This window comes from Capsella rubella, unplaced genomic scaffold, assembly GCF_000375325.1.
Source record: "Capsella rubella cultivar Monte Gargano unplaced genomic scaffold, Caprub1_0 scaffold_2, whole genome shotgun sequence".
Taxonomy (NCBI): domain Eukaryota; kingdom Viridiplantae; phylum Streptophyta; class Magnoliopsida; order Brassicales; family Brassicaceae; genus Capsella; species Capsella rubella.
The window spans coordinates 4,287,641-4,300,962 of record NW_006238922.1 but is presented as its reverse complement, the minus strand read 5'-3'; the positions used below and the strand labels follow the sequence as shown (position 1 = coordinate 4,300,962).

At 28.8% G+C, this 13,322-nt stretch overlaps 1 protein-coding gene across 1 annotated transcript; it reads left to right on the top strand.

Annotated features, from left to right (window-relative positions):
* The first annotated feature begins 663 nt into the window (after window positions 1–663).
* On the top strand, window positions 664–8,668 carry LOC17895191 (sugar transporter ERD6). Its single transcript, XM_006300894.2, has 17 exons — window positions 664–951; window positions 1,364–1,426; window positions 1,521–1,610; window positions 1,713–1,772; window positions 1,879–1,944; window positions 3,213–3,278; window positions 3,377–3,452; window positions 3,546–3,610; window positions 4,035–4,127; window positions 4,250–4,333; window positions 4,441–4,525; window positions 5,764–5,828; window positions 6,165–6,224; window positions 6,949–7,002; window positions 7,090–7,149; window positions 7,245–7,359; window positions 8,381–8,668. The coding sequence occupies exons 1-17, from the start codon at window positions 664–666 to the stop codon at window positions 8,503–8,505; spliced, it is 1,515 nt and encodes a 504-aa protein (XP_006300956.2). The 3' UTR covers window positions 8,506–8,668.
* The last annotated feature ends 4,654 nt before the right edge of the window (window positions 8,669–13,322 follow it).

Genomic DNA, 13,322 nt, shown 5'->3' with positions numbered 1-13,322 from the left:
ATATCCAAATCCAAATAATACCAAAACACACAACACCTAAACCGACTAACTCTGGGTTAACGATTAGGCTTTTGTTTACGTACGTATGGGTCGGTCATGTTGCATGAGCCCATCATAACTTAGGATATCAATCATTGTATATGTGTACACATCTTGGTTACGAAGGCAAAATATAAAACTAGTTTAAGTCTTATTAACACAGAAAAATAAAAAATATTCCCACATCTTGCGTTTATCTAGTTCCAATTATTTTAGGAATCTTTGGTCAGATTTGCACGTTTTTGTTTTGCACCATTCCATTAATCAAACTTTATAAAGACAAATAAAAAATAAAAAAAGCACTACCAAAAAAAAAAAAAAAAAAAAATAAAAAAAATAATCAAACTTTATCTTCTCTTTAAAAAAAACAAAACCCAACCACTGGTTTTTTTTTTGTCCGACTTGATTATTACCCACGAGATCCTTAACTTTCATTCATATTAAATTACTATGATACAAAAAATAAAATTTTAAAATGTGTAAATAATATTATTCTTTCTCCAATTCTCAACTCCTATAAAAATCTATGATGATTATGAAACTATACTCATCAAAACAAAGGTCTTATAGCAACTCTTCATTTCACATATTTTGCTATACCTTTAACAAAAAAAAGAAGTAACAATGGAGAGACAAAAAAGCTTGGAAACAAGTTTACTAAGGAAGAGTCAAAGCATAAGAGAGAAGAAACATACAAAAGAAGATGTTTTGCTTAGAAAGAGTCTAAGCATAAGAGAAAGGAAAGCCCCAAACGACAATGGTTATCTCGAAAACGGGTTTACACCAAAGGGACATCCAAACAATAAGGAATTTCACAAACATCAAAGTGAAGATTGTGAATCTTCTGTTACAGTTTCTGTTTGTATTATCACCTTTATCGTCGTCACTGGTTCTTTCTGCGTTGGCTGTGGTGTAAGTACACTTTACTTTCATGTTTTTCGCATTCAGGCTAAGTTCTATTAACTTACATCGTTGATAACTTGGATTACCTGTAACAATCTCGCTATACTATAGACCTTCAACTATCAGTTTCTACCCAATTTAGAAAGTTTATAAAAAATATATAGTTACTTTGTTCACTTATGGTTATGATAACTTTATGGTAAAAACTTGAATCACCATATATCCCCTTAGATCCGAAACCAAAGCATGTTATATGGTTTCGTCCCAAGCGATACTCGAACCGGCGACCTATAAGCTTTTGCCAGAGATTTTTACCAATTGAACTATTATCACTTGGTGGATCACCAACTTATTAACGAAAAACTACGGTTTAAGCATCATAAAACCGGTTTAATCGACTTGGATGTATCTGTTTTTGCAGATTGGTTTTTCATCGGTTGCTCAACACGGAATTATGAATGAATTATCTCTTTCCGTAGCAGAAGTAAGTGTACTAATATGAGTCATAGATACTTAACTTAAAAATATTATAGATGTAATTATGTAAACATATTTTGATGTGTTTACTTGTTTTACAGTATTCAATGTTCGGGTCAATTATGACACTAGGAGGACTCATTGGTGCAATATTTAGCGGTAAAATCTCTGATGTTTTGGGAAGAAAACGGGTTAGTGATTTTTCATACACAAAATTGTAAACCGGTTAACGAATACCAAACCGAACAATACTAATATAGTTTTTTAATTTAAATAAATAATTTGGAAAACAGACAATGTTATTTTGTGAAGCCTTCTGCGCAATAGGCTGGCTCTTTATCGCATTGGCTCAGGTTTTTATTTTATTTTATTTTTGTTTGTATTTGCTTCATTATTATACGTACAATTTTAACATTATCCATGACTATATAATATAAAATTATGTATTAATAATTGAAGGATGCGTTATGGCTTGATTGTGGGAGATTATTACTTGGAATCGGCGTTGGTATCTTTAGCTACGTGGTAATCAATTAAATATCTAACTTCTATCCGTTTTAAATTCAAGATTGTTTCATACTTACAAACTAGGTTCGGACCCGCGCTACAGCGCGGGGGAAATAATTACGTATATACAATCTTTAACGGATTACAATATGTTCATTTTAATGTTATTGCAATGCAGTCGATTACGGTGAATCGTATATTTATATAATAACTTTCAATAAAAATAAATAAATGAAAAGCGAGTAAATAATAATACATTGAGTTTTGATACAACTAAAAAACAGTGAATATTTATCGACAAATTATTCAACTTGATCATTTTTGTAGTAGAAGTAGGAATATATATAGAAATTACATACTTACAATATATTTTTTGAAGGACCAACCCGTTATAGAATTCATTTTTTTTTAAAAAAATTATTCATAACTCGCTTTACAATTATAATTGTGATTTTAACAAAATACCCGCAAACTATCTAAAATTTACATAGTTTAATATGTAATATATTTTATCAATATAAATTATGTCTCCAAAATTACATCTATGTCTCCAAAATTTTTATATATTTGAACCTTTTAATTATAATATTTTAAAACTTTTGAAACTTTTAAATATGCTCATGTAACAATGGTTTTAATATTGGTCATACTTATACTGATTTTAAATCATTCTCCAAAATAGTATATGTCCGTTTTGAAAAACTCAAATTGCAATATATGCAAAAAAAATAATTCAATTTTTATTAAATATTTTTATTATATAGTATAATATCATAAATTAAAAATAATAGCAAATAAAAGATAAAGAAGAATAATAATTGTTTAGTTAGAGATTTATTAGGAAATCATAAAATTAGTTATGGAAATAATATAATTTGAAATGTAGATATGGAAAGTATGCGATGTATGTATCCAAATCCAATTTAATATCCAATTTTAAAGTATCCAATTGTTAAAATCGGGTTAATTTTTTAATTTTGACCCGACCCGATTCTGTTTTGTACTTCTCTTTTACTAATATAGGGATTAGAAAAATAGATACATATTTGGCTTTTTAATTTAGTAAATAAATGAAATAATTTTTAATTACTTATGACATATATTAAACAAAAATGATAGTTACATTGAAACAGAAAATAAGTTTATTTATCAAAAAAAAAAAACAGAAAAATAAGTTTAGAATAATAACTAATTTAAAACGGAGAGAAAATGTTTTATTGCAATTTCTAAAATCAGTCATTATATATATATTTACACAAACTTATATTAATTTTGTTATGATATAGATTCCAGTATATATCGCGGAAATAGCACCAAAACATGTTCGAGGATCGTTCGTGTTTGCCAATCAGGTACCGAAACTAATTTGATTTTTTTTTTTTTTACTAATTTAAATATTATTTTCTTTTTGTAGTTATGATTTATTTTACCTTACTGAAACATGTTTCAGCTAATGCAAAATTGTGGGCTTTCACTGTTTTTCATCATTGGAAATTTCATTCCATGGCGAATACTATCAATAGTTGGTAAGAATCCAATTAAGTATAAATTATTATTATATGAATGGATAATTTAATAATATTGAAAATTTTAAATCGATCTTGTGTTTTTGTTTTAAGGTTCAGTTCCATGTGTTATTCACATCATTTGTCTATGCTTCATTCCTGAGTCTCCAAGATGGCTGGTAAGTCTACTCTAGTTGCTCACTAAATTTTGTTCTTATTTCTTAAGCACCTAAAATAAAATCTAATTAAGTAGTATGAAAAAACACAAGAAACATAATTTGAATATCTGTTTTATACATATATAATATGTATATCTCTATTACACATTTTTTACGTAATATATCTCAAAATTTCTCTATATTTTGTAGGTTTAATCTATATTTAGAACTTTAGTAACTATTTTTTATTCCGCTTATATACTTCGATATATCATAATACTTTTATATAGTTCTACTGTTTATATATATGTGTTTATATATACACCGGGAAAATGGTGTGACTATTTTTTTTTTAAAAAGAAATTTAGTGACAGTACACAACTATTGGAATCTTTGGCACAATATAGTATTTTATTGATTAATGACATTTTTAATCTTCCCACAGGCAAAAGTTGGACGTGATAAAGAGTGCAGAGCTGCCCTACAACAACTAAGAGGCCATGACGTTGATATTTCACATGAAGCTAACACAATTAGAGTAATATAACAATTTTTAACTTCACTTATTATTGACTTTATTTAATAAAATCATACTGAGTAGAGTTTATTACAAGAGTAATCCTAGGTTTATAAACTTTGATCAATTCTTATTAATTCTAGGATATGACGGAAATTTCCAAACAAAATGGTGAAAAAACTCAAATTATGGAACTGTTTCAGAGGCGATATGTATTTCCATTAATTGTAAGTATACAAAGGACTTACAATTTTATTTGCATTACAATTTTTACATGATCAATTTTACAATATAAATCTTACTGATGGATTATAATTTAATTTTCATTTCACAGATCGGAGTCGGTTTGATGCTCTTGCAACAACTCTCTGGCAGCTCAGGAGTTGTCTATTATGCTAGTAGTCTTTATGAAAGAGGAGGTATTGAGTATAAACATTCTCATATTGAATATATATTTTATTAACATATATATTCAATATATTTGGTACATTTCATTATAGAAAAATTCTCTCTAATCACCTTTTTATCATACCCTTTTGCTAAACTACCTTTTTCTTGCCATTTTCATTTTTGCTCTCTCTTAAATTTTAATGATCATTTTAGCCATAGTTGAAAGAATATTCCTTTCAAAAAATTTTCCACCAAAAAATTTACGTCAAAAATTTCCCGCCAATTTTCCGACAAAAGTTTCTGCAAAAACAAATTTTACAAACTTTTTCCCGCCAATATTTTTTTAAAGGGTATACAAGAATTTTTAAAGGGTTTTTGAAGGAATTTAAAAGTGTTTAAAAATGGTTTTAAAAGATTTGTAATGGTTTTTAAAGGGTTTTAGAACCTTATATTTTTTTGGAATGATTTTTAAAAGACTTTATAAGTTTATAACGGGTTTTAAAATATTTACAAGGATTTTTAAAAGATTCGAAAGGGTTTTTAAAAATTTACAAGGACTTTTAAGGGATTCTTAAAGGCATTTACAAGGATTTAAAAATGGTTTTAATAGGATTTACAAAGATTTTTAAAGATATTTTACAAATAATTAAAAATAGTTTTTAAGGATTTATAAGGGGGTTTAACGGGTTTTAGAAGTTTACAAGGTTTTTAAAGGGTTTTTAAAGCATTACAAGGACTTTAAATTGTTTTTAAGGATTTAAAAGGGGTTTTAAAAGTTTACAAAAGGTTTTTAAAAGGTTATAAGGGGTTTAAAGGGATTTACAAGTGGTTATAAATGTTATAACATGATTTACAAAGGTTTTAAAAGGTTTACTAAAGTTTTTAAAGGTTTTGGATAACTTTTAAAAGATTTACAAGTGTTTTTAAAGGGTTCTAAAAATATTTATAAGGTTTTTTAAAAGTGTTTTTAAGGAATTATGGCGGGAAAAGTTTTGTCAGAAATCTTTTTGCGGAAATTATTTTTGGCGGGAAAATTTGGCGAGAAATTTTTTGAAAGGAATATTTTTTTTTTGTTGGAAAGAATATTTCTTTCATCATCATGAGTTATATTAAAAGAGTGTATTTTTGAAAATGGAAACCATGAGAGGATATTTGTACAAAAGGGTAACCTAAAAAGATTATTTGTGCAAATCCCCCTTCACTATACAATATGTGTTCAATATATTTGATACATTATACTTTGGTTTAATTTGTTAATCGCTAATAGTAGCAAGCAATTACAAAATAAAAGGCAAAAGGACTATTGGTACATCTGTAATGGCCACAATCATGGTAAGTACTAAGAGTATAATATTTACAAAATAAATTTGTATCAAAATATACTTACAATTTCTAATAACGATAATTCTTTAATTATTCAGACCTAGATAAGTTTTCCATATTAATTTCTATCTCCAACTTATATTGTTAATAGCTTTATTAGATAACAAAGAGTTGATGACAATAAAAAAAATAGATAACAAAAGCTCTAATTGCAACAATCATTGTCGATAAAATGGGAAGAAGAACTCTTCTTATGGTCAGATATTCATTCAATTGAACTTTGATTCATATTACCAAAATATATAATATAGTCGTCCTAATAAAAAGTATTATTTTGTTGTATAGGCTTCTTGTGCTGGAATGTGCCTGTTTGCTTTGCTCTTAAGTGTTTCCTACAGCTTTCAGGTAAGCAAATGAATATGTTATTAACATTTTAAAACTTTAGGAGTATATTATTTCCAGATACATATTTTGATTGATTAGAAAATGTTTTACAAGAAGAAAAATAAAGGGGAATTCTCTTAAATACCACTAAAATACTGTATGTAAATTTTCCAAAATATCATTATGAAGTTTACTTTCCAAAAATATCACTACTATATATATGTTTCCAAAAATACCAAAAAATTAAAAATTATATTTGATTATTTAAAATTAATTTTTAAATCTTAAACACTAAACTATACCCTAAATGTAAATAGTCAACCCAAACATAAAAAAAAATCTACTTCTTCAAAATTCAAATTTTCTTTTATGTTCATGTTAATTTTGGAAAAGTAAAACTTTTGTAGTATCTTTAGAAAGAAAAAACTTTTGAGGTATTTTTGAAAAACTAAAAGTTGTATTTTTGGAGAAATAACTTAAATGGTGGCATCTAAGGGTATTTTTCAAAAACAAATGAGTTTTTTTTTATATATACTGTAATTGATTTATTCAAGTTTAACATAGGTAGATTTTTCAGCTACTTGTAAGTAAAATTTATAATAAGATCTCATATTACATTTATGGCATTTTTCAAACGGTCAATAGCAATATAGATCTTTACAAATTAAATAATTTAATAGTTCTTTAGAGTTTGCTTTTTAATTTCGTTTTAGCATGTTTACCAACTTTTTAAAATTTCAAACAGTCATTGGGCATTCTGCCTGAACTCACTCCAATCTTCACTTGCATCAGCTTACTGGTAAATACACTATTATTACAATAAATTCTTATTTTATGAAGATAATTTTAGGGGAATATCTAATGTTTGAATAATTTTTTTTGTTAGGGTTATGCTATAACATATGCAATGGGAATGGGAGTACTACCATGGATTATAATGTCTGAGGTATCACAAAAGAAGCATATATATTTCATAATTTATATATAGTGAAAAATAATAGTAACATATTTTTAAATTATGAAAACTTGTGATTTTTACAGATATTTCCAATGAACGTTAAAGTTTCAGCTGGAACCTTAGTTACTGTCACCAACTGGGCAATTGGTGGGGTTATAACTTTCAGCTTTAATTTTTTAATTCAGTGGAGTGCATCAGGTATTATTATTATTATTTTGTATCGTAATACACATAATTATTTTTTAACATTTTCATTAAGGGAAAAAAGCTTAAAAATACCTCATCTATTTTTATTTTGACGTTTAATACCTGATCTTTTTTGGTTGGAATAATAATACCCAAAATAATAAAAACGTGCAATTTAATACCTAAACTATTAAATATTGACATTTTCCTACCTACGATCTGACAAAAAATTTAATTTTCCAATTTTACCCTTCTTCATTTATATTTATTATTAGTGCATAAATGACATGAAATTAATTATAATTTTATAGATTTAATTCAAAATATATATTTCATTTTTTGTTTTAATCCAAAAATTTTTAAGTGATTCAATGAAAGATTTATTTTGAATTATATATTTAGTATCCAAAATATATATATTTCATTTTTATCCAAATATATATTTTTTAAGAAATTTAATGAAAGATATATATATATATATATATATATATATATATATATATATTGAATTATATATTTCATATCCAAAAATGATATGTATATTTCATATTTCATTTTTATCTAAAACTTTTTAAGAGATTCAATGAAAAATATTTTTTTTTGAAATATATATTTTATATCCAAAAATTGTATTATGTTTATATCCAAAACTTTTAAGAGATCCAACGAAATATATATTTTGAATTATATATTTCATATCTAAAAATGAATATTGAAGTATGAAATATATATATTTTTAATTAAAGATATACAGAAATATTATAATAAAATAGTAAAGTAAAATATTTTTATGCATTGATAATAAAAAGAAGTGAATAAGGGTAAAATTGGAATATATTTTTTGTTGTGAGATCGTAGGTAGGGAAATGACAATATTAAATATTTTAGGTATTAAATTACACGTTTTTATTATTTTAAGTATTATTTTTCCAACCTAAAAAGATCAGGTATTAAACGTCCAAATAAAAAATAGATGAAATATTTTAAAGCTTTTTTCCCTTTTCATTAATAAGATATGTCTTGTATTTGTCAGGAACATTTTTAATTTTTGCAATCGTCTCAGCCGTATCGATTCTATTTATCTATTTCCTAGTGCCTGAGACAAAAGGGAGATCACTGGAAGAAATACAAACATTGCTTTCGACTTCAACGCACTGATATCGATCAAATTGTCACTATATCTTTATTTGCCCTTACAAGAAGAATTATATATACATTATGTAACGTTTATGTAAAAGTTTTGATGTATTGGGTAAGTAGATGGAGACTTTAATTGCTAAAATAAAATTATGTATTGGGGGAAAAGTATAGTAAATTTTTATAAGGCAATAAATTTTCTACCAGTTTTGATCGATCATCAAATATATTAAAAGGTTTGAGAAATCAGATTCATCCGTTATCGCTATCGGCGAAAACTAGAAAGAAAACGACATATGAGAAAGAGAAAAATAGAAACAACACGAGATTTGTTGTTTTTTATGAGTTATTTTTATTTATAGTCACTTTTATCAAAGAAATAACACAAATAGTCACTTTCTTAAACTTGAGAGATATAATAGCACAATATTGTTATATTATCTAAAATGCCATTTAAATAAAGATGATTTACCAATTAAGTCATTTTTAGTTTAACCTATATTAATTAAGTCATTATATAAGAGTGCCCAAGTGTTTTAACTATTCGCACACAAAACTGACAAAAATAGCCTCATAAAACTGGACCAAAAAGCAACGAGCGTTTGTGTTGTAGTTAGTTTTGGACAAGTTTAGTTCGTGGGTTATGATTATAGGTATTATTTGTGGATACACTTCTCTATTATTTTCATGTGGAATTTCTCATACTTGTCCATGTATGCATAATAAACATAAACCAACATACGTATCTATATTTTGTTTTACTTTAAATTTCCAACATATGTATCTGTATTAATACGTATATGTATTAATGAACGCTAACTTAATGGACACTAACTTAATGGACACTGCCCATTTTTTCTTTACTAATTGTCACTTGTAGATGGAAATTTTTCTACACTTATAATATGTTTACTAGTTGATGTATACATCCTTGCGTCCATTTTTTTTCAACAAGTTGTTCACTAGTAGATGGACAAATCACTTGTAGATGGGCAAATCTTATCATGTGTGATCAATTAGGTTTGATCAATTATTATTATATGTCCACCAAAAATAGTTATAGATGAACAAATTACCAACCCCAACTCTTTGATCATTTAGGTTTTCATTTTTTTAAAATGATCATACTCAAGTATGTATATCCATAAACATACCATAATTGATCCAATTATCAAGGGATAAATGATCAATTAGAATTGGACAATGTATAATATAATAATGCACTCTTAAGTATAACAAAATGCATCTTAAAATATAGATAAAATCTAACCATTGTGTATTGTATAAAAATTACTATAAAATATGTTATTATTATCTATATAAAGTGATTAATAGGAAAAGAGAAAGAGTGAGAAACAGAAAAAGGGAGAAGGAAAGAATCGAGAGTGATGTTGGGAAGAAGAAAGTGTTTAGTTAAGATAGTTAGCATGGCAATTTATATAATATTGTAGCTTTGTTAGGGTGTAAAAGAACAATATTTTCTATATATCACTCTAACTTTTGAAAGTTACTGATGCTGTTATATATCTGAGATAAGTGACCTTTTGTGCAAATTAACTCTTTAAATAATCTAACTAAATACTTATCATCTCTTCCTCTCACTCTATATTCTTTCCCTTTTTCTCTTTATCTTTCGCACACTTTCTTTTTTTTTTTTAGAGTTATTTTCACATAAGGTAACTTATCTCAAACATTTTACCGAATCAGTAACTTCCAGAAGTTGGAGTGATATATGGAAAATATTGTGCAAATACACCCTTAAAAAGTTTCAATACTTTCTAAATTGCCATGCTAACTTAACACTTTCATCTTCCCAACATCACTCTCTCTCTCTCGAAGTCTATGTCTCTCGCTTTTTCTCTTCTCTAGAATCGTATGAAATTAAATCTTCCATTCAATTGCTTCTCCAGAGATTAGAACATATATTGTCCCTACGGCGAAGAAGCTATCTTTTTCCTTCTCTATTTCTCCGCTTCAAACGTTACTTCTATGTCCGTTTTCGGAAATCTATTTTCCTCAGATTCCGGATTAAGCTAGAGTTAATTCATTTCGCCGTTTTTCTTCTCGATTCCTCTCTGTCCGATCTGTTTCCGATTGTTCTAGATCCGATCTGCCGGATTAAGCTACAGTTAATGGACGCGATCTCCCATTAAACAAGACCCTAACTTGTCCAACAAAGGCTTGTACTTTTGGATTTAAAGACACGATGTAGGCTGTCCAAATCTACCCGGACATAATGTTAAACGAACCATGAAAGAACGTCATAACGGGCCCGACTGGGTGTTGTACCTTTTCATATACTTTGCCATGAAACAACGGACTAATGGGCTTGACTGAGTATGCAAACGGATAGGTGTCCACAATGTGTTGATATATTCAAATTCTCTTCGTAGAGAATTTATTATCGGGGTTGTCCTGTGTTATCTGTCCATCATTCAGTTTTTTTCACGGTCCATCAGTAAACTGATATATGGGCCTAACTTCAGCAGTCCATTTCGCAAAAGAGGCAACTTTTTAACTTCCCTTTCTCTGTCAGTAACTTCCCCAACCCTAACTTTTACCATTCTCGTCGTTCTACCATTCACCATCACTGCCGTTTACTCAACATCACCGCCGTTTACTCAACATCATCGCCGTTTACTCAACATCACCGCCGGAAATTATGACAAGTCTCACCATCACCCGTTTGCTTTTCTTCGCTGGATCTTTCTCACTTTCTGTTGCTCTAACTGTTCCTCTTATTCACGCTCTTTTACTTCGCCGTCTTCATGGCTGGTACCTTTTCTGCCTTTACACCTCTTTGTTTTCCTTTTTATTTTTGACATTTTGTCTCACATTTCTAATTTTTTTCCCTTTCTATAGGTTCTTCTTCTTTGGAGCCATTGTCTTGGGATGGCCAACTCCCTACCCGTCTTTTTGCTACTGATCGATACCCTGATGCAAGACTTAATATCTACTCTAAACCTGATACTCTTTGTTTCATCAAACAGGAGTTAGAAGGGTCTAAAGAGTTTGAAAAGATATTGAATTCATGCTTTGGACCACTTTTCCATCTTCTCGCCAACAGATGTCCAAGTAGCTGTAAATTGATCCACTCGCTTATTTGCCGTCAATTAATCACAAAAAAGAAATACGAGATATGGACAGTATTTGGTGGACAACCTTTGCGATTCTCCCTGCACGAGTTTGGAGTCGTTACAGGCTTGCCCTGCGGCGAATATTCTGATGGATACGATCCTGATGACGACCCCAAGCTTTACGTAACTCATAGTACCCGTTTCCTTCAATTTCGTGTGCAAGTATCCTCCAACCACACCTCTCTTCAGCGCACACGACACTAAAATAGTGCCTTCTTGTAATTGTTTGTTTGAAGCTGAACTGTTTTTTTATTGCAAAGATAGCGAGTGCTATACGACAATCATCTTTGTTTGCATAAACCTTACCTTTGTACAATTCTTCATCATCATCAATGTCCAAATCTGGGACATCGTCGCGTTCATACTAGATGTCTTCATACAAAGGAGGGATATCGAACTCTTCGTCATCCATTTCTTCCAGTTTCCTTGGGTCAGGTTTTATAAAGGAGCGATGTCCCAGATTTGTGTTCGATCATATTTGTGTACCAATTGGCTCATTCTTTTGGACAAAAGTTTCTCCACCTCCTCCAACATTTAGAAGAACGCTATGATCGAACACACCATTCCCCATACACATTACTCCAATTTGTGTTCCAGAATCAGATTCATCAATCTTTACTAAATCCTTGGAATCTCTTGTATCCATAATCTCATCAGCATTCGACCCACCATGTTTTTCATCAAGGAAATTCAACCAGAACTCTTGGTCACATCCACGTGGCCTGACGCTGTCAAGAACAACCTTATCTCCTTCATAAGCATTAGGCTCATCTTCTTCATCAAACCAAAACGAATCTTTTTCATCGTCTTCGCATCTCTGTTTCTTGGCCCTTCCATCATTTTTAATTTTTTCTTCAACCTCTTTCAGCTCAGCCATGAACCCCTCATCTAACGGAGTGAGAACAACCCCCTCTGATCTTGAGATGTATTTTGACTTCGATCTCCCAGTTGATGTTTCTCCTATCACGGCCTCTGCCTCTTTCCAGCCACCTACTCAGCCAGATATAGTTCTCCCACACCTATACCCAGAATCGCTATCTCCCAATTCATCTATTGTCGTCGTAGGAGTTTTGAAATTAACAAACATATTTTTCCCACTATTTACACCATGTGCTTTTAGATAGAACTTCATACCAACGTTCCTTTTTTGGACTAAACAGTTGAGTTTTTAGCAAAAGCTTATATTGAACCTTTTTTGGTATATTACAACTTAAAAGTTACTTATCTTGTAAATCACCCTTTTTAAAAAATCACTTTATATTATTCTTACCAAAATATTTTATATTTATTTTTGTAAAATTCCCAATGATTTTATTTACTCAACATTTTAAAATGCATTTTGCTATATCTTATATAATACACTATCTATTTATATTTGAATACTAGGACTTACTTCGTAGTATACCACGTGTCCATTTTTTGTTTTATAGAGCAATTAAATAAGTTAATATATTAAAATTAATGTACTTCTTTGGTAGTTAATATAAATTTTATGATATTATATATATGTTGTATTTTCTGAATTTATATGTATATGATATAGTATATATGTGGTTGGTTATCGGTTTCTATACGTATGTGTATTTATAGAAAAAGTACTATAAAATATATTAATACTACGTTTGAACCCACAGTACGCCATGGGATAAATTTTATATATTATATTTTAATTCACACTTTTTTACGTGAGAATTTTGTGTA